At 40.5% G+C, this 21,465-nt stretch overlaps 1 protein-coding gene across 5 annotated transcripts in view; it reads right to left on the bottom strand.

The window, feature by feature from the left end:
• Positions 1-20,834, bottom strand: part of LOC126778768 (neurofibromin-like) — an 81,083-nt gene extending 60,249 nt beyond the window's left edge. For all 5 annotated transcript variants that reach the window (XM_050502395.1, XM_050502396.1, XM_050502397.1 and 2 more), the window contains exons 1-21: positions 20,649-20,834; positions 20,101-20,244; positions 15,253-15,439; positions 14,573-14,694; positions 13,786-13,885; positions 13,385-13,485; positions 12,169-12,318; positions 11,648-11,747; positions 10,190-10,332; positions 9,271-9,464; positions 8,830-8,938; positions 8,505-8,663; positions 8,151-8,344; positions 7,515-7,698; positions 6,816-7,002; positions 6,015-6,114; positions 2,110-2,200; positions 1,820-1,886; positions 1,540-1,588; positions 857-1,028; positions 266-408 (exon numbers count right to left, since the gene is read on the bottom strand). In XM_050502395.1, coding sequence (XP_050358352.1) covers positions 266-408; positions 857-1,028; positions 1,540-1,588; positions 1,820-1,886; positions 2,110-2,200; positions 6,015-6,114; positions 6,816-7,002; positions 7,515-7,698; positions 8,151-8,344; positions 8,505-8,663; positions 8,830-8,938; positions 9,271-9,464; positions 10,190-10,332; positions 11,648-11,747; positions 12,169-12,318; positions 13,385-13,485; positions 13,786-13,885; positions 14,573-14,694; positions 15,253-15,439; positions 20,101-20,244; positions 20,649-20,708 — 2,756 coding nt within the window. In that variant the 5' untranslated portion in view covers positions 20,709-20,834. The remainder of the gene's footprint in view (positions 1-265; positions 409-856; positions 1,029-1,539; positions 1,589-1,819; positions 1,887-2,109; positions 2,201-6,014; positions 6,115-6,815; positions 7,003-7,514; positions 7,699-8,150; positions 8,345-8,504; positions 8,664-8,829; positions 8,939-9,270; positions 9,465-10,189; positions 10,333-11,647; positions 11,748-12,168; positions 12,319-13,384; positions 13,486-13,785; positions 13,886-14,572; positions 14,695-15,252; positions 15,440-20,100; positions 20,245-20,648) is intronic.
• Between the last annotated feature and the right edge of the window lie 631 nt (positions 20,835-21,465).

Here is a 21,465-nt window from a genome sequence, read left to right as displayed (position 1 = left end):
TGCGCACACAGCTTCCACCAACCCGCATTGGAGCAGCGTGGTGAAATAAGCTCCAAACCTTCTCCTCAAAAAGAGGAGAGGAGTCCTTTAGCCCAGCAGTGTGACATTCACAGGCTGTTACGGTTGCGCCCACAGCACTAGATGTTTTACATATGTATATATATATGTATATACTCGTTCGTTTTCTTCATTTGAACACACTCATCTCTGGGACCATTTCAAGCGGGTGAAATCGCGCGAAATACATAACTATAAATATAATTACCTAACAATATCTAACATCAATCCTTCGATGGAAGTAGTGCTAAAATGTTCACAGGGCTGGTCGTTCTTCTTATTATCCAATATACTTTTCATTATGAATATCGTATGTTCGACGAATTGCGTGTTTATATCTGTTAGCATCACCTATAAGTATAATTAATATATTAAAGTATATAATACGTGTATCTAGAACGCAGATCATGTATTGTACCTTGGATTTATTTGTGTTTGTGATAAGTTATCTCGGGCTGGAAAGTTTTAAAATAAACTTGGAAACCTTTTTCTATAGGTTTCCTATAGATTTTGAGTTTGATTAGACTTTTTTTACTGGCTCTACAAGAAATATATACCACTCTATATACTGTCAATTCGCCACCAACCATCACATCTAAGATGTATTGTTAAGTTCCTTAGATTGGTGGTTTGTAAAAGCATTGGGTATGTTAGGGGTTGTTGATATGATATGATTCTAACAGTTCCAATGTCTATGGGCAATGGTAACCACTCTCCAAGGCTCATTTGCCAGGATGTCTACCTATTTTATATTAAAAAATATATTAATTGTGAGAAAGAATCAAAATGAATATCATACCTGTTGTTGCTGATCGAAGAAGTAGTCGACTGTTACTCTTATATAATCGAATAGTATCGGGTACAGTGCCGGAGACATTTCGTTGTCGACCAATTCCTTGAAGTGACTCTGTATTTGGGCGCCGAAGCGTTCCTTACTGTAGAGTAGTAATCTCAATAGCTGGCCAATGAATCTATAAAAATAAATACCATATTATAAAACAAAGTCCTCCCGTCGCGTCCGTCTGTATGAACGCGATAAATGCAAAAACGCTACGGTTTTCACCAATGGACGGAGTGATTCTTTTTTTTTATATAAAATAGGAAGGTGGACGTGCATATGGGCCACCTGAAGATAAGTGGTCACCAACGCCCATATACATTGGCATGTAAGAAATGTTAACCATCCCTTACATCACCAATGCGCCACCAACCTTGGGAACTAAGATTTTATGTCCCTTGTGCCTGTAATCACGCTGGCTCACTCACCCTTCAAACCGGAACACAACAATACCAAGTACTGCTGTTGGGCGGTACCTACCCAGACGAGCTTGCACAAAGCTCTACCACCAGTAGATTCACGACGAAGGTTTAAGTGTATAATTCATTATTTTTTTGTTTGAATTGGCAAGAAATATGACGACGTCTGTGTAGGAAGTAAAAACTACAACATTGAATTAAAAAAATATATATAATTAAACTTACTGTCTGACTTCTGTGCAAATGTTTGCTAAAACATTATACTTTCTGGTATCTGAAATAGAAATGATACTCTTTAAATTTTATTTTATGTTCAATTCAACTGCACCATTCTTTTATAATAATTATTAATCGGACTTCTTTGCTATCGCTCCTTTGTTCGATTTACTTTTGACAAGGTTCCATCCCACTCTGATAACGTCATACAAAATAATACAATGATAAATAAACAAATCAATGTTCTCATCGTGAGTGTGCAATTGAGACCACACGGGGGCCGGCTTACGTTGAAGACAAACTCCACCGAGAGCGCACAGGAACGAGGTCATGTTCGCCCATTCCTGGATTTGCATCTAAAAGAGAAAATAGTGTTTTTTTTAATCGTTATAGATTAAATACTAACGTCCGTTTGAACGTGATAACTTCTTCGTAATCTAAATGTAGGCAATATACATTTATTTATAAAAAGAAAAATACTAAGTTGAAGTAAATGAGTTCAGGTGTCGCTAAGCCAGTGGTCAGTGTGCCCCCACTGTCCCCGTGGGGAAAGGCAGTAACAAAGAACCGCGCCCGCACCTCCCCGTCGTGGTCGCTGTGCGGCGGCTCGGGCGGCTCGTCGCCCGCCACGCCCTTCGGGTACTTCTGCAGCAGCTTGCACAGCGAGCACCTGCGCACGAGCGTAAGTTTACACTGCGACTGCACCGACGCGGACCGCCTGTGCCGGTGCGGGTCTGTGCGGGTCTGTGCGAGTCTATGGGTGTATGAGCACGATACTTCCAATATTTATAATGAAAACTAAATAGAATCGCTAACTAGTGTCTCTATTTGATCCAAGTTTATAATATAATTATTTAGCAAAACGCATGGGTACGTGTAAACCAAAAGTTTGATTGTCTTTACTTCTTCTACCATAGGAATGAGCTATAAAACAAACTTTAGACAAACGTTTAAAAAACGTTTATTTCTTTTTTGAAAAGAGTTTCTTCAATACTCATTTTGGATAAAATATAAACATAATGCACAAAAACAAAAATGAATAATTTTAATCGTTTTGCCAACGGTACATAGAGGCTTAACGCCTTATCATTACAAAAATTCTCACAACAAATTTTAACAGTACTTCAAGATCATATTGCTAGTTCGTATCGTAACAAACACTATGAGTACATACATACGTGTTGGACGAGACATTGGGACAGGTTTCAAATTCAGTTGCATCATTTGACCCTTATCAAACATTAAATAAAAGCATTAAAAATGTACAATAATGATGATTTCCTCCTAACCGATTTCATACTATTCTGAAGGAGACAAGCCAACTTTTTTTTTCTTTTTTTTTCTCGCTGAAAAACACATTTATGTGTTTCCCCCACGTGAGGTGGGGGGGTATGTGGGACTCGCCGGCGCTGAAGGCGCCTGAATAACCACTAAAAAACCAGCGGTACCCACTCCGTCTTGTCGGGGGACGTCACGGGATCGCTTGCGCATACTACCGTGCCGTCCCGACGGTTGGCCCGCTTCTGCGGGCCTCCAAATCCTAGGGGGTACTCGGGGTACAGAGACCCCTGGCCCCGGCGACACTCACGGCGGGAGGAGAAGATGCGCATAGCGCCGACGTCTTCTCCCCGGTCTCCTTCGGCGAAGCGGGTCAGCGGAGGCACTCTCCTCGCGCTCCCGCTCCGCGGCCTCCTTCTGCGACATGACATTTTCGCAGAAGGAGACCATCTCCATCCAGCACCTTTCGCTACCAACCATGGCATTTATCACGCTCGGCAGCGAAAGGTCTCTGCCGATTAAAGTCGTCAGGGAAAGGCGCTGAGGCCCCCAAGCGACACACTCCATCAGAGTGCGGCATGCCGTGTCCGTAGGCGCACCACACTCGTGGCAGGAGGGCGTTTCCTCCCGCCTGACTATTCCGTGCAGGTACTTACCGAAGCACCCATGTCCAGTAAGCACCTGAGTCAGTCTGAAGGTCAGTGTGCCGCCTTTTCTCGTTACCCAGCGACTCAAGTGGGGACGGATCGCCTCCACTGTCGCCAGGCCTGCTGATGGGGACCTCAGATCCTCCTCTCACCTGCGAATCAGGGCTTGCTGGGCGAGAGTCGATGAGCTTCGGGCCAAGTTGGACAAAATGCTGCCCGAAGCTCCATCTTCCGTCCAGGGTCAGGCCCAGATACTTCATGTGGGCCTGCACCTTAATCACCGTCCCCTGGACGGTGATACACGCCCCTCGAGGGCGGCCTCGACGTGGACCGTGGAATAAGAGAGCCTTCGTTTTTGAGATAGAGACCCTCAAGCCCAACATTCCTATGCGGTCCACTGTGAGCGACGTACCGACTTCGGCCAGGCGAGCCGCCTCCTGAAAATTCCGCCCTGTCGCCGTGATGAGAGTGTCGTCCGTATAGCACAACACCCCCATTCTGGGAAGGACGGATGTCCGCAAGAGCCAGTCGAAGCCAACGTTCCACAGAATTGGGCCAAGAACTGACCCCTGTGGAACGCCACAGCCTAAGCGACGCCGGACAAGACGCCCATCGCACCCCTCCTAGAGGACTACCCGGTCCTGGAGGTATGCCCCCAACAGCCTCCTGAGATAGGGAGGCACCCCGTGGTATCGGAGTGCCTCCCCCAATAGTCTCGAAAGAAAGACTATTGAAGACGTTCGCAACATCTATCGATACTGCCAGAACTACGTCCCCTCGGGCCACCGCATCCGTGGTCCGGGTTTTCAGGGCGTCCAGGGCGTCGATAGTTGATCGACCCGCCCTGAACCCGTACTGAGCCTCTGACAGACCCGGCCCCACCTTGTCGAGGTGCTGAATAAGACGGGCAGCGAGAATTTTTTCGAAGAATTTGCCTGTATGCCGAGGAAGAATCTGGCGGTCGACCTTGCTTTGGAAACAGGACCAACTTTGCCTCTTTCCAAGGCTTCGGAAACTGCCCGCTGCACAGACATTGGTCGAACAGCTCCCGAAGCCTTACGCCTAGGTATTCCAGAGCGTCACATAGAACACGCCCTGGAATCCCGTCTGGGCCCGGCGCAGTGTTTTTGGCCCTCAAGCAGTCGAAGGCCACCTCCATCTCCAGCTCCGTGATCAGTGGTGGAGCCACTGTGTCGTCAATCATGGAGCGAGGGACCATCTGTGGAGGGACATGCTCACCTGGATGGGGGAAGAGTTCCCCGACCAGGCGCAGGAGGAGATCCGGCGACATTGTCTCTGTGCGTAATTTTCCACGCACACCGCGGAACGGACGCCCTCAGGGGTCCCGGTTCAGGCCTGCCAGTAGTTCTTCCCTAGCTTTCTCCTTGGCCTGACTTATCGCCAGCTGTAGGTCTTTTTTCAGCTGACGATAAGCGGCCAATAGCTGTCCCTCCAAGCCCGCATCAAAGCCGTTGCGCCTCCTACAACGGAAGTAAGCCCTTCGCGCCCGGCTGCACGTCGCCCGAAGCTCTGCTATTACGGGCGACCACCAATACACCTGCCGGCGCGGAGCTCTGCGCTGGAACCTAGGCATGGCAGCATCGCAGACCTCTTTGAGGGCACTGCGCATGTGGCCCGCTAGCTCTTCTGCACTGGTGCCCTCCCATCTTCCTGTGGAACCCCACCGCTGTAAGATGGCAGCCTCCCTGGCCAGCTCACGATCTAGCTGGCTAAGAGACCACCTCGGAAGCGTGGTTGGCACCCTTGAGGGTTCCACCGACCTGCGAGAGGTAGAGATCTCAAACCGGATGTACCTGTGGTCCGACAGAGTCTCCACCTCCTCCTCTACTCTCCAATTCAACACTCTGCGTGCTACAACATATGTGGCGAAAGAGAGATCCACCACGGACCCCCCCTGTTGCCGCACGCACGTGTAAACCTGCCCCCTGTTGAGTAGGGACAGGCCGGAGAGTAGTGCCCACGCCTGAATGGCCCTTCCTCGCGGATTCGTGGCAGGGTTGCCCCAGGCACGTGATTTGGCATTGAAGTCGCCCAAGACCAGTATCGGCCTCAGTGACTGCCTGGTCACCGCAGCTCTGATTGAGCCAAGATAAATTTCGAAATCCGCCAGGCCGCGGTTGGGAGAGAAGTACGTACCCACAACAACGAATTTTCTCCACGAGACTAGCCAACTGCGTGAAACATATTTTTTCTTTTTTTACACTTAATAGGCAAGCGTTTGACCGTTGACTTGCCTAGTCTTAAGCATCGACACGGTCTAAGATGTAGCAAGCGTGAATGCGCAAATACCGGTGCACTCTCTATACCCTCTATCTCATAATCTGATGGGACAGCAATCCGACACGACCGGGAAGAGTATCAAGCTTTACGTACCTTCCGAGGCATTTCCGGGGAGTTCATTGTCAGGTTATTTTTTATTGGCTTTTAACAGGGGTTTGAATCCAGTCTCTAGCGATTTGAGGCCTTATGATCTAGCCTTTAAACAAACGAGGTAGCCCAAGTGTATAAAAGCCCAAGTGTATAAAATGGTGTACTCACCAACGTCTAAACGTCTCCTCCCAGGCAGGCTGAACACCGTTCACGCAATGTTCTATCTTCCTCAGCAATGCCATTATACGTTTTTGAAGAGCTGCTGAACCTAAATCATAGTGTTATATTAGTAATTGATATGGAATATTCTAGAATTAAATTTTACTATTATAGAAAAGAGATGGCAAGTACTGGCAAGTTTTCATTAGTTTAATTTGTGTTTATAATCCATCTCGTGCACGGTGGTGAGTAATGGAATAACGATGTATTAGAAGTTCCAAAACTTCTATGTTTATATTAATAATACTAGCTTTCTGGCCCGGCTCCACGCGTGTACAATAAGGGTCTATATAAACTGACAAGAGCTGATGCCAAGTGGTCACATAATTGGTTGCTAACAATCCTTGGAAACTACGGTGTCATGTCTCTTACTGTGAATGTTTTTGTAAAAGCATCCTCTGGCCATGTCCTGACTGGCTGCTTGTAAATTGATATTTTTTTTATTGAAGATGCCGACAGTACCTTATGACCTTCGTCATTCAGATATTTAAGCCACGCCCAACTTTTGTTTATGATAATTGTTTTAGTTAATTTCATTTATACAGAAAATCGAGAATCGAAAGCTATAATATAAATGATATCATATATATAATATCATATGATATTCATTACTAATATCAGTCTAATAACTAACGAGTACCACTTTTCGTAAATATTTCTGGTACTCAATCAATTTTTTATAATTCAAATATGACGTTGAGTATACATTAAGTTATTTGTGTAGGTGCAAATAGCAGTGGGGGGGCGCACCGGTGGTGAGCACGGTGGAGGTGTGCGCGATCTCCTGGAACACGGCGTAGTTGGGCAGCAGCGTGTGCGCCGACACGTCGTCCGAGCCGCAGCGCGTGTCGGCCTCCTGGCACAGCAGCGCGAAGCACGACATGGCCACCAGCACCGCCTCCGTGTCGACGGACCACAGGCACATGAAGAACACCACCTGCGACGAGCGCCAGCGCGAATAAACGTGAGGCAGTATTTCATCCTACATTTGCAGGTATCCTGCACTGTATTATCTGTGGTTACATACATATTCTTAATTCAGATGTGTTTTAATATGTCGGATGCGAGTGCATCTGTTTGCTTAGACACAGATTAAAACAGAGTATAGCGATTTTTTTTTATATATAAAATAGGAAGGCGGACGAGCATATGGGCCACCTGATGGTAAGTGGTCACCGAGGCCCTTAGACAATGGCATTGTAAGAAATGTAAACCATCGCTTACATAGCCAATGCGCCACCAACCTTGGGAACTAAGATTGTATATCCCTCGTGCCTGTAATTACACTGGCTTACTCACCCTTCAACCTGGAACACAACAAAATCAAGTACTGCTGTTTTTCGGTGAATATCTGGTGAGTGGGTTGTACCTACCCAGACTAGCTTGCACAAAATCCTACCACCAGTACTACATCAGATTATCTACTCAGAATATTTAATTCCAACTTACCTCCAACTGAATATGCGCCGGTTTGCATAACAGTATCTGTGAGCCGACGTTGGCGTACTCCTTGTGCTTGGCGAGGAACTCGTTCCGGCATGTCAGCACGTCGCGCAGCCAACGCAGCACTTCGCGATAGTTCCCGATCTGTCGCTGGATCAGCTTCTGACTTATGTTGTACAGAACTTGCGAGCTGGAGTGAGGAAATTATATTGGTATAGTAGTAATACGTAACAGTAGTACTGTTTAACAGCACGTAAATATCCCCCCGCTGGGCCCAAGACATCTTAAGTTTTAAAGATTATTTAATTACGGCACTACGTAAAACTACAAAGTATATTATATCCAACTCCATGCAATTCGCTAATAATTCTGTTATATTATGCATTACAAACATTTCTTGATTAATATATATTTATTTATTTCACTTCCATAGCTCCGATAACAACTTCACCAATATTCAAATTTTTACACGAATTCGCATACAATGACTGATTATTTTGATCTCCACCAATGGTACCATTTTAAGTCAAGGTCAAACTTGTTCATTTCATCTTCACTCCTACCATAGGAGTCAGCTATAGGTGATGTTGATCCAGACTGGCTAGATTCTTAATTAGACAAAACATGACCGGTTATTCTTACCTGAAATCCCAGAAAGTGTCGACCGGCGCTTCAGGGTTCCACATGTGCACCCTATCCGGCCTGTGCAGGGCGAGCAGCGCGTCCATCGCCTCCTGGGATATCTCCTCCATCCCGGTGTGATGAACAAGTGATACGAGCCCGTTGATCAGTTCCATAGTAGACGATTGGATCTCTATCCCCGTACGGCTGCGATTCTATTGGAAATTAAAGTAAAAAAATATTAGTAAGCACAGATAAGATGCGCGTGCGCCTCTAAAGAGATAATCGCAAATTCAAGGTCAAGTTAAGGAACCAGGCAACAAGTCTTCTTATACAGGATTATATGATTCTGAAATGACTCAAGAAATAACTTACACTCAACATGAGCATGGGATCAGCGTGAACTAGTTTCACCAGCAGTAGGAGCAGGTTCCTATACGCTGTCATCTCTTCTGACTTGTTGAATTTCGATTGAACTTCCTTAGACTTTAGTGATAATGATATCATTCGTAATGGCGTGTGGACTTTATAGGCCTGAAAATAGAAAAAAAGCTTTTATTAATTATATTTGAGTGTACTATTATGGTAGTGTTTTTTTTTAATATATTGATTTAAGCCTTGGTCAGACCACTATATACTTCGTTGCTAATTAATTTTATAACAGTAAGAAATATATATTTATTTGATTTTTATATAATACCTGCGATGCTTTATTCAACGTGTCCGTAAACATTGCCCGTAGTTCCGCAGCTCTCGAGTAGAGCAGCTCAATTTGCGGCCACCACGGCAATCGAGGCTGTTTGATTATCCTGAAAACATTTCATCAAAATTATTGAATCGATACTTGTATAACTATCGTTTAAATTACGATTCACATTAACACTACATGTGAAAAAGGAAATTGAATTGTCTACGCAATATATAAAGTCAATATTTGCATGGAACGCTTGCATGCCGCGGCATACGATTGCTGACTGTATTCGGATATCCGAATGTGGACTTTAACTATTGTATATAGACTCTAATTTCCTTTACCACGTGTAAAATATAAGTCATTGACATTGCAAGAAATATTAACCATTCCTTGCAAGAATCAACGGTAGTCGGCAAGAAACAGGAATAAGAGATCAGTAGAACTCACCTGAGTAGCGAGTCGACGATGACGTAGTGGTAGGAGATGTTGGTGACGAGGTTCAGGCACACCTTGAGCGTGTCGTTGGAGTGCGGCGTGATGCGGAACAGCGACACGAAGCAGTCCGTCAGCAGGTCCAGCTCCGAGTACCCGGGGCACGGCGCGCCGCGAGCGTACGGCTTGTTGGGGTTGAACAGCAGCGACTGCGGGAGGCGCCGTGACATACATACATGCATACATACATACATACATACATGCATACATGCGTTCATAGCGGAGGCACATGGGCTGTCTGGAGGAAGTGGTCCCACCGCCCATAGACATCGGTGCCGTAAGAAATATTAACCATTCCTCAAATTGTCAATGCACCAACCTTGGGAACCAAGACGTTATGTCCTTTGTGCCTACTTTGCTCACTCACTCACATTTCATATCTGAACACAACAATATTAAGCATTGCTCTGACTATTTACAATAATGCTGTTTACAGGCGGCAGAGTAACCAACGCAGACGGACTTGCACTTGGTCCTGTGGCCAAGTACAATACCTACATATTAAGTTACTGTTTGAATAATAATATTAACTTGCATTTTAATAAATTACCATGATCAGTCAGGTCAGTCCAGACCGATTTCGGCCTCGGCGGCCAATCTCATGAGAGATTAGCCAACTACGCAGGAGATATTATAGTGCACAAGTGTGTGCGCAAACACAGGTGCACTCTCTATTCCCTAACTCTTATAATCCGATAGGGCGGCAAATCCAACACCATCAGTTCAAGCGCAGGACCAACAGCTTTACGTGCTTTTCGAGGCATGGGAGCGTACATACTTTCAACTTCCAGATTTCCAGGCCTTATATCTAGCCACTAGACCAAAGACGCAGTACACCATTATCATATATAGCGTGTAACAAACATTGACTTACCTTAAGGTCATTAATGACGGATTTGACGAGCACGAAGGTAACGTTGCCGGAGTCAGCTATGTTCAGGTAAGTCGAGGCCTTGCAGAGCTTAACGCACGTCACTATTGCTGCTTCTGTCATCTGCTTCGAATTGTTTTGGGGGCCTGAATATGAACACACATTTTACTTTAAACGAGTGAATATTTCATTGTTTGCTTAGAAATTAGAAAGTCGAGATGGCCCAGTGAATTTTAACCGATGATCGTGGGTTCAAACCCGAGCAAGCACCTCTGAATTTTCATGTGCTTACTTTCTGTTTATAATTCATCTCGTGCTTTTCGGTGAAAACATCGTGAGGAAACCTGCATGTGTCTAATTTCATCGAAATTAGACACATGCAGGTAGCAGCAGGACAATTAGAGTAGTGTATTCCACCAACCCGCATTGGAACAGCGTGGTGGAATAAGCTCCAAACCTTCTTCTCAAAAAGGGGGGGGGGGCCTTAGCCGAGCAGTGGGACATTTACAGGCTGTTACTTACTTACTTTGCTTAGAAAATATCGGAAGGTACATTTGCTTGTACATTAAAGTGATAAATAAAAACAAATGTTTTTATTATTTTGAATAAATTGAAATGAAGCGATTGAATTAATTATTACTATATTTTATTAATTCAATTGCGGACAACGAGCGTATAAATTGAAAACAATTTTTATATAAAACATATAATATAAAAATGCTTATTAGGTTGTAACAATATGTTATGTAATCTTTATATGGTAAACAATATCTGTCTATCTATCTATGGCTATTTGAAAGTTACCAAAACTCTCATTCCCTTAGACAACCGCTTCTACCTAATAATTTAAATATGTATAATTCGAATAGGCACGTACGTCGAAATTGATTTTGCAGGATTTACGACACAATCCGAAATCCACGTTGGCGAAGGCACGGGTTGAGTTAGTAAGAAATAAATTAATAGATATCTGATATGCTTTCTTGTTGCTGAATTAACATTTATTACTGCAGGTTGTTAAGGCGATAACTTCTAATGACGGTAGCATGCGCAAAGCGATCCCGTGGCGCTCCTCGTTAAGACGGAAAGGGTACCACTGGTTTTTTAATGGATATTCCGATGTTCGGAGCGTATTCGACGCCTTGGACACCGGCGGGCCCCACATACCCCCCCCCCCCCCCACTATACCCGTGGGGCAAGCGCGTAATGCGATTTTCCAACGTTAAAAAAAGACGGTAGCTTCTGGTGGTCACCAGGGAGGATGCGAATGGGACCAAAATCTCTTTTAGTCTGTTCTTACTACGCATGCAATTTCTTACAATGCGATGGGGCATTGAATGTAAATCTCATAAACTGGCTCCACGCCCACAATTTAGATATATTTAGAAGATTTTTCGTACGTGAAAATTTGAATGCGTTAATTCTTGGAGAAAGTAAAAGTGTGACTTTTCATAAACTCACTAAGTCCGCGCTTAACAGTGTCTACGAAGTGCTTCTTCTTCGTGTGTCGCGGACTGCACGGCGCCCCGCTGTCAGCGTTCACTATTTCTTCCAGAACTTTCTAGAAATACAAAATAAACAATAACATCCCGCTACAATAAATGTATCTCACAAATTCTAGTGACTATTACTTTATAAATCACTAAAAACTGATATTATTATATATTATTTATTTTTTTATTTTGACCTCTTGGGCTTATGTTATCCCCACTCCTAACATATTAATTATGGGTCAGTAAGAATGTTGGAAATTTCATTGATTTGAGTAATTTATATAATATATGTATATAAATTTGCGCGTGTGACAATAATAAACAATTATATTTAAATTGATCTCAATCGAAGTAAATAGTTATAATAATTTGTATTATATAAATCAAGTGTGTGCAAAATTTCAGCACAATCGGTTGTGTGGAAGTGATTTTAAAATTAATTAAATGTACAAGCGTGTATTGAAATACAAACTCTATTGCTCTACATACAGGATTCAAAATCAATAACATAATCTGCAGCGGCCACATCGCCACCCTCGACTTCTTGTTGTCCGAGAAACTATCTTGTAGGATGTCGAAGAGTGTGGCGCAGCAGTTACTTAATTCATCATTAGGCCGGCATTGGACTTCTGCGAATTCCTGCAACATAAAATAATATGTATGTTTTAAAACTGTCAGTAGAAAAAGGTCGTATAACACTTGCTTTTTTTTAATAGCTCTTTACTATATACAGCGCACGTACTCACGCTCACATAAGCATTGACATCATATTTGTTCCATTTTATATTTTTTTTTATTTCTTACTTCTCACTTTATACATTTATTTTTCTTTTTTGTTCATATAAACAGGAGTGGAGGCCTGGTGTCTTGTAGAACAGTTTATCTATTGCAAGCACCAGTATTCACACTATTTAGCTGGTATTTAAATGTTTTATGGCAATTGTTAACTTTTTGCAAAGAAATAAATAAAATATTATTATTATTATAGTTCCACAGCTGGGAAATGATCTCTTAGAATTCTCTTTGATTTGCAATTGATTCTATTGGTCGCAGGTTAAGATTGTGAGGACCTGCATATGAAATGAGATGAAATGTCCAAGTACAAGCCCACATTAGAGAAACGAGTAAACACCAACATTTCTGCATAAAATGAGAGGAAGCTTTATCCCAGTAGTGGGGCATTTACTATTAGACAACTTGCTTTTTATATAAATGATTAACTTAACTATTTACTTGATTTTACTTTATTTTTTTATAGTATAGGTTGGCGAACGATCATATGGGCCACCTGATGGTAAGTGGTCACCAACGACCATAGACATTCCCATTGTAAGAAATGTTAACCATCGCTTACATCGTCAATGCGCCACCAACCTTGGGAACTAAGATGTTATGTTCCTTGTGCCTGTAATTACACTGGCTCACTCACCTTTTAAATCGGAACACAACAATAACAAGTACTACTGTTTTGCGGTAGAATATCTGATGAGTGGGTGGTACCTACCCAGACGGGCTTGCAAAAAGCCCTACCACCAGTTTATAATTGCTTTTAAATATTAAAGCTTTATAATAAATACTATTTTTGCAAATTATATCATTCATTTTTAGGGAAACAGACAATGTGATGACACTTATAGCATATTAATGTAAAATAATGAGACATCAGTTAAGTTTCCACAGATAATTATACAATATATAATCTAACCTGCGGGTATGTGTCCATCCAATTCCAGACAGCTTTCTCCAGCGACACAACGAGTACTATATGCGCTGATTTTCTTAACAATTTAAACTTTTGAATAGATTCTGAAATACAATAATGATTTTAAAACATACATATATACGACCTTATATAAAAAGTTATAGTTAGACACTGATTTCTCTCTTTCTGACATTATCGATTTGACATTCGAAAGAAGAAGACACAGCATTGCTTAATTAATCTATTGGTCTTACAACGTTTATAGGGGAGGCCGATAAAATATACTTAAAAAACTATATAAATTCAATGATAACTAATAATTTAAATTTCTTTCTGACAATCGAGAAATATATGGCAACATTTGGTATTGATATATTTGATATTACTTATATTTACCGACTCACCTGTCAAAAGTCGTATAAGCCTCAATATGTCAACATTGACGTGCTGTATCAGCTCTATATCAGTGTAATCGGGATTTTCTTCTGAGCTAGATGCTAATTCCTAGAAGAAAAAAAAACGTCAGAACTGTTTCACACAAACGTTACATACAAAACGCCGAGTGGATTTTATTGCCCCCCCTATTACATATAAATTATTATTATTATTTGTTTATTTAAGTAGGACCACCAACAGTATACAATTACACATGAAAAAACAATAATATTACACGTTGAAATTAATATGTTAAATGATCTACTAATTAAAGATAGTCTCAGCATGCACTAAACAATAAATATTATTTACTTATTTAATTTAAAACTTTTTTGACCACCACAATATGTAGTTGGAACAAAAGGCGAACTTAATGCCTCAAGGCATTCTCTGCCAGTCAACCTTTAGACTAAGCAGAAATCCGTGAAGACGGTAATTAGTTATCAAAAACATACATACATACAAATATATTATCAACAAAATAAATACAGAGCTATAATATATATAGTAAAAAAAAATTTTTTTATATTAAATTTGATACAAGCATTAAGAATTGAAATATAAATATATCTAGGCCGACGGACAGATGGGCCACCTGATGGTACGTGGTGACCACCGCTCATACACATTGGTGCCTTAAGAAATATTGACTATTTCTTAAACTGAAGTAAGTTTAAGAAATAGTGCCATTGGATTAGGCTATATAACATACACCTCGAACAAAAACCAGTAGTTTTAAGGCAATACAATACGAACCTGTAATCGTGCGCTTATCTTATTGAAAACTGCATTGAAAAAATTGAGACTGAGAGCGAATAGTACTTTACTCGCTAATTGCCTGAGGAGGGTGCTGTTGACATTGCTCTCGTTTCGGAGATCTGAAACAATTACAATTTCTTATTGACCTGATAATAATAATGAAAATAATTTTCGGCCAGGAGGACATTATTATTTTTGGACACTATTTATATTTTATTATTATTTATATTCCGCAGGACATATACAAGTGCACGCTCTATTCTATCACCCTCATAATCCGATGGGAAGGCAACGCGACACGACAGGATAGAGTTCAAGCGCAGGACCAACGGTTTTACGTGCTTTCCGAGACAGGAGTGTACGCACTTCCAACTTCCAGACTCCGGGCTGCTACTGAGAATCTTCGACGGAATAACCTAATAACTTTTTACTGGCCCGACCTGGGATTTGAACTCAGGACCTCGCAATGTGCGGCCTTATAGCTAGCCACTAGGCACTGGGCAGAGGACGCTGTATAAGACTCGCTTTATCGCAAACTAGGCAAGCAAACTTCGTTTTAGATTCACGTCTTCCAGCCTGAGCCTCAACTTTAATCCATACTTAACGTCAGTTCCATCAATTCTTTCAAAGAAATTGGGGTTAATGGAAGGTATTGGTTATATCTGAATTCAACTTACCAATAAATTGGCAAACTTCTCGCAATAAGATCTTAACGTTCATCGCTTCCTCGTATTTCGCCGTGTCCTTGGGCTGAGAGCTGAGGCATATCTCTAGTGTGTCTAAGACTATTACTAAACTATCATGGTAACCCTTCTCCAGCTCCGTTTGAGGCCGGTTGACGCATGTAGTGGTCGTTGGTTGATGCTGAAAAGAAAACAGGAGGATCGAATAGTTTTACCTGTAAAATACGTTTACTTGTGCTAGGGCTTTGCGCAAGCTCGTCTGGGTAGGTACCACCCAATCATCTGATATTCTACCGCAAAACAGCGGTACTTGGTATTGTTGTATTTCGGGTTGAAGGGTGAGTGAGCCAGTGTAATTACAGGCACAAGGAACATAACATCTTAGTTCCCAAGGTTGGTGGCGCATTGGCGATGTAGCCGATGGTTAACATCTTAAAATGCCAATGTCTGAGGGCGTTGGTGACCACTTACCATCAGGAGGCCCATATGCTCGTCCGCCTTCCTATACTATATAAAAAAAACGTAAATAACGATTCTTATCAAACGCGCCGCATTGAATCGCTGTGCATTTGTAATTGTACAAGGGAAATTGAAGTATCTACGCAGTATTTAAAGTCCATATTCGCGTACCAAGGAACAAAGTCATCTGCAATCGTATGCGCATCCCATGCAAATAAGTATGAACTTTAATAAAAAATATGAATTACATAACGGCGGTTGGCGTGGTTGGTAGATAATTGTCATTCACGCCGAAGGTTATGGGTTCGATTCCCACCCAGGACAGACATTTGTGTGCATGAACATGTCTGTTTGCCCTGAGTCTGGGTGTAATTATCTATATAAGTATGTATTTACAAAAGAAAAGTAGTATATAAAGTATATCAGTTGTCTGGTTTCCATAGTACAAGCTCTGCTTAGTTTGGGATCAGATGGCCGTGTGTGAATAATGTTCCAGGATATTATTATTATAATACAATAGTTCTGTGTTACCTAAATGTGAGATGACGTTCATCTAAACTTTAGACATCTTATATATCAAATGTTTGTTGGTGTATTATTGTTATTATTCGAATTTAGTCTTTGTATATATACACCTATACACTATTAACGTATTGATTGCTTCGTTGGTTTAGTGGATTGAGGTAAGGCCGAAGACCCGGAGGTCCTGGGTTCAATTCGAAGGTCGGGCCAATAAAAAGTTATTGGGTTATTCTGTCAGAAAATTCTTAGTAGCAGCCCAGAGTCTGGAAGTTTGAAGTGTGTTCACTCCCGTGCCTCGGAAAGCACGTAAAACCGTTGGTCCTGCGCCTGAACTCTTTCCGGCAATCCGACAGATTGCCGTTCCATCCGATTAGGGAGAGAGTTAGGGAATAGAGTGCACTTGTGTTTGCGCACACTTTTGCACTATAATATCTCCTGCGTAGTTGGCTAATCTCTCTTGAGATTGGCCGCCGTGACCGAAATCGGTCTGGAAGACATTATTATTATTATCAACGTATTAATACGTCAACGAGTAACCGACACAGACCTTTGAACTCTAATCTAGATTAATTAACAATGAACTAATTTATACACGGCTTGCGATATTCCAGTTGTAGGATCAGCGAGGATACTGTTTTAGGCCCCCCGCAATAGTTACCTAAACTTTTTTTTATGTTACAGGTAGACGGACGTAAATGGGCCACCTGATGTTAAGTGATCACCACCGATATAGACATTTTTGGAAGACAGATTTATTAATTCCGAATGACATGGCAAGCAATGTTTGAAAATTCCATCTTTTGCAGCATTGCATGGACTTCTATGGGTATATGAGACAAATCAACTGGGATATCGCATATTTATTTTAAGGAGGGAGAGAAAATATCCGTGTTCCTCGAAATGTCGAGTTAGGTCGAGCCACTTGGTGCAATATACTACTCCAATGCAGGTTGGTGGAATATACATGTGGCAAAACTTCAGTGAAATTAGACACATGTAGGTTTCCTCACGATGTTTTCCTTGACCGTCGAGCGCGAGATGAATTATAAACACAAATTAAGCACATGAAAATTCAGTGGTGCTCGCCCGGGTTTGAATCTACGATCATCGGTTAAGATTTATGCGTTCTAACCACTAGGCCATCTCGGCTTAGTCAGAGTAAATATTAAGAAATCTGTTGAAATTGGAGCAGCGTGGTGGAATAAGTTCCAAACCTTCACAAAATGGAGAGGAGGCCTTAGCCCAGCAGTGGGACATTAACAGGCTGTTACTGTACTCTGACTTGACATTTAATATTAGCTTGGAGATCAAAAAACACTACGCCAATAATAGTAACTATCTTTTGAGCCATCGAGTATACATTACAGAAGAGGAGATAGGATACCTAACACCCACACAGATTGGAAGGGCCACTCTCACACGCAGTCAACGCGGGACGAAAATTATTCATTTAACGGATCCACGGATATCGGTGTAAACGCGTATTTAATTGTCGAATGATGCAAATGATAAATAATATATTTATGGAGATAATAAAAAAAACGTTTTGAGGATTAAATATGTTGAACGTCTGGCGTCTGACATAAATAGGGCGCGCTGCGGTGATCCCCGCCGGTGTGACGTTGCTGAAACTAGCCGACAGATAACATTCTTGAGCCTAAACTTTTCTACGAGACTGTACTACTTTGTACCTTATATAACGTTTAAGCGCATTGACTTAGAAACTTGAAATTTTGTATGCTAGTCAATAAAAGATACCTAAAAGTGATAGTGACCACAAAATAAGGCGCAGAAATTTTAAACATCGTTTTTTTTACATTTTCTGACGTAAAGGGAGCGCGGTCTGTTGATCATGGCTTACATGCATATAACTCTTGAAAGCGTTGACTTATAAACTTGAAATTTTGTATGCTTGTTAATTAAAGGCACCCAAAAGAAATAGTAATCACAAAAATGGGGCGCAGAAATTTTAAACATAGTGGTTTTACATTTTCTGACGTAAAGGGAGAGCGGTTTATTGATCATGGCAAATAAGCCTAGAAATCTTGAACGCATTGGCTTAGAAACTTTAAATTTTGTATATTATTTGAATGAATATACTACAGCACCTCTAAAGACACTTCTTCGTAGCAAATTAAAGAAATTACCAGAAAATATTAGGATCTTCTCGGACCAAACTTCCACACAACAAAGATATCTGAAGAATCTTCAAGAGGAACTCGTCGTCAAAAAGATGGAGAAAGCGAGCTTACTATAAAATATATAAAAGGGATGCCGGCAATAGTAAAGCCTCCACCAAAAACCTCCAGAAATTAACGAACGCAATTGCTGCCAATACGTATCAAGTTATTACCAATTATGATGAACTTCTCACAAGCAAGTCACGTCTTACTTTTTTCTATCTCAATGCACGGAGCATCCGCAAACGAGGTAATTTCGACGAACTTAAATGCATCTTGCGAACCCTACCTATCACGACACATATAATCTTAATAACGGAAACGTGGATAGCCCCTGACGAACAAGCGCAACGACTTAAAATCGACAACTACACGCACTATTATAATTACAGGACTGATTCAAAAAGAGGTAGTGTATCAGCTTACATTCATAAGAATATAAAACTACTTATATCCATAAGTAATTATTGCCTCCTGGTAAATATAAAGTTAACTTGGTAACCAAATCGATTCAATATAGGAAGACCTTTTATTACTATAAAGATTTATTATAAAAAAAAAAAACAAAAAGGATGTACAACCTAGTTAACACACAAACAACAAATTTGTGCACCTCCAAAACTCTATATAGATGGTAAATTTGTAACTAATCTTGTGGAAGTTTGTCAAAAATTTAATGATTAGTTTCCCACAATAGGGACCAAATTAGCAAATGAAATACCAAAGGCATTTCATGACCGCCCCTCTTTTGCCTTACCAAAGCCACTAACTAACGCAATTCACAATCTTTCAGATTTCAGCCAAAACTCAGTTACTGAAATCTTAAAAATATATATTTTTTTTTTTATAGAATAGGAAGGCGGACGAGCATATGGGCCACCTGATGCCAAGTGGTCACCAAACGCCCTTAGACATTGGCATTGTAAGAAATGTTAACCATCGCTTACATCACCAATGCGACACCAACCTTGGGAACTAAGATGTTATGTCCCTTGTGCCTGTAATTACACTGGCTCACTCACCCTTCAAACCGGAACACAACAATACCAAGTACTGCTGTTTTGCGGTAGAATATCTGATGAGTGGGTGGTACCTACCCAGACGAGCTTGCACAAAGCTCTACCACCAGTAACTTAAATTACTACCTACTACCACCAGTAAGTACTACCACCAGTAAGTAAACTGATAATCTCGATGCAAACTGTAGTACTGGTATAGATGGAATCAACACTAAAGCAATAAAATGTATTAAAAATATAATAGCTAGCCTTTGAGAATGCTTTAATGGAAACAATTCAAAAAAATTATATGTACATAGCACAAACTCCTCAACTAATGCTATTGTCAAGGATTTTATGGATTTAACCGGCCTATCACAAATAAACAAAGTTAATAATGTTTTTGGAAAAGTTTTAGACCTAGTTTTTACTTACTATAGTTGGTGGTACTTATCTCGACGGGCTTGCACAAACCACCCTGTATATTATTATACACCACCACCACGCCCTACCATCGTGTATATTATTATACCTATTATATTTTTTTTTAAGGTAGTTAGGCGGATGAGCCGGCCAATATAAATAAAACTTATACCAGCTTTAAATTAAGACTTAATCAAGTTATTAGTATTATTGACATTACATGTTTTTGTAAATAAATATATAATTTGATTAATACATACCAATTCATTGACTCTCTGCAATATTTTTGTTAAGCCAGCAATCACCAAAGAGAAGCGATGCCGACTTATCTGAACTAAACATGCTTTGCACTGTTCTTCATTTATACGAGAATGGAGGTTCTGAGCCCCCGTTTTGTATGGTAGCTGCAATTTGTTTTTGTTCTTTTAATATAATAAAAAAAAATAGAATTTTCCTTTACAAAAACTACAATTAATATACAAGTAATACTGTCGAATGATTTTAATATTATAAATAAATAATAAAAGAAGATTATTTAAACGTAAAGGCTATAGTTCAAAACGATATATTTAAAAAGTAGCTGCAAATCCGGTAAAAAAAAATCAATGTTGAGAAATTTTGCGTAGGCGTAGAAGTATCGTATTTAAATTGACGAAATCAAAAGTGAATAAAGCAATTGTATGTTTAAAATACGTACGTACTGAAGGGAAATAAAATATGTTAATAAATATTTAGTTAAATACATTTGTTACGAAAATTGGGTGGGTCGAGATAAATAAATTAAAAGATGTAATATTTTAATAGTTACTTGTTCTTCGAATCGGGCAATGAGCGAATTAGCCCATTCTCCAGGTTTCTGCGTTCCCATTTTGTTTGTTTTAAATGTATTTTCAATGAAAATAATTAATAAGCTAGTAGTTTGTGCGATCCATTTTTGTGCTTCGAATTTCGATCGATCAATAAAATATTTCGGTGTGGCCAGGCTTCAAAACCTATCCACCAAAAAAATCGAGATTTGACGGAGATTTTTTTTCCTGCCTGGCGTCTGATACAAAAAGAATTTAACTACTAGATTGATCATTAATGGAATAAATTATACTTCAGTCCCCAATATAATATTCTTATATATAGTAAGTAGATTTACTTTTATTATTTTATTTAAAATGTATTTCAAATTAACGTGAAGTTTAAAATTACCGTATTACAATATTATTAGTATTACAAAAAGACCAAGGGGCCATGAAACCGCGACTGAGACGCGCAAATTGACAAACTAATTGATAGTTTGTTTGTTTGTTGCGTATAATGTTGCCATAGTAACTGCATTCCCTGTTTTGGGAGATAAATAATTTTTAGGATTTAATTAAAACGGAATGAGATTATTAAATTTTACTTTTTAATATTTATTATAAAAAATTTTAATTAAAATTTTTTTTGTCTGCCAACTACACCCAAAAACCATTGCATTGTTTGTTTTTGTTTCCGTTATCAATTGTACTTCAGAATCTTTATATGGTACTGGATTAGCATTCTAATCAGATGTTGAAATCTAAAACACACAATTAAATTATTAATAAAGGATGGTTGTCACATATATTTCTATGTTAACCTCTTGACTCGGAATC

Source organism: Nymphalis io, chromosome 27, assembly GCF_905147045.1.
Source record: "Nymphalis io chromosome 27, ilAglIoxx1.1, whole genome shotgun sequence".
NCBI lineage: Eukaryota > Metazoa > Arthropoda > Insecta > Lepidoptera > Nymphalidae > Nymphalis > Nymphalis io.
The sequence above is the reverse complement of the archived record's forward strand: the minus strand, read 5'-3'. Positions and strand labels throughout refer to the sequence as shown.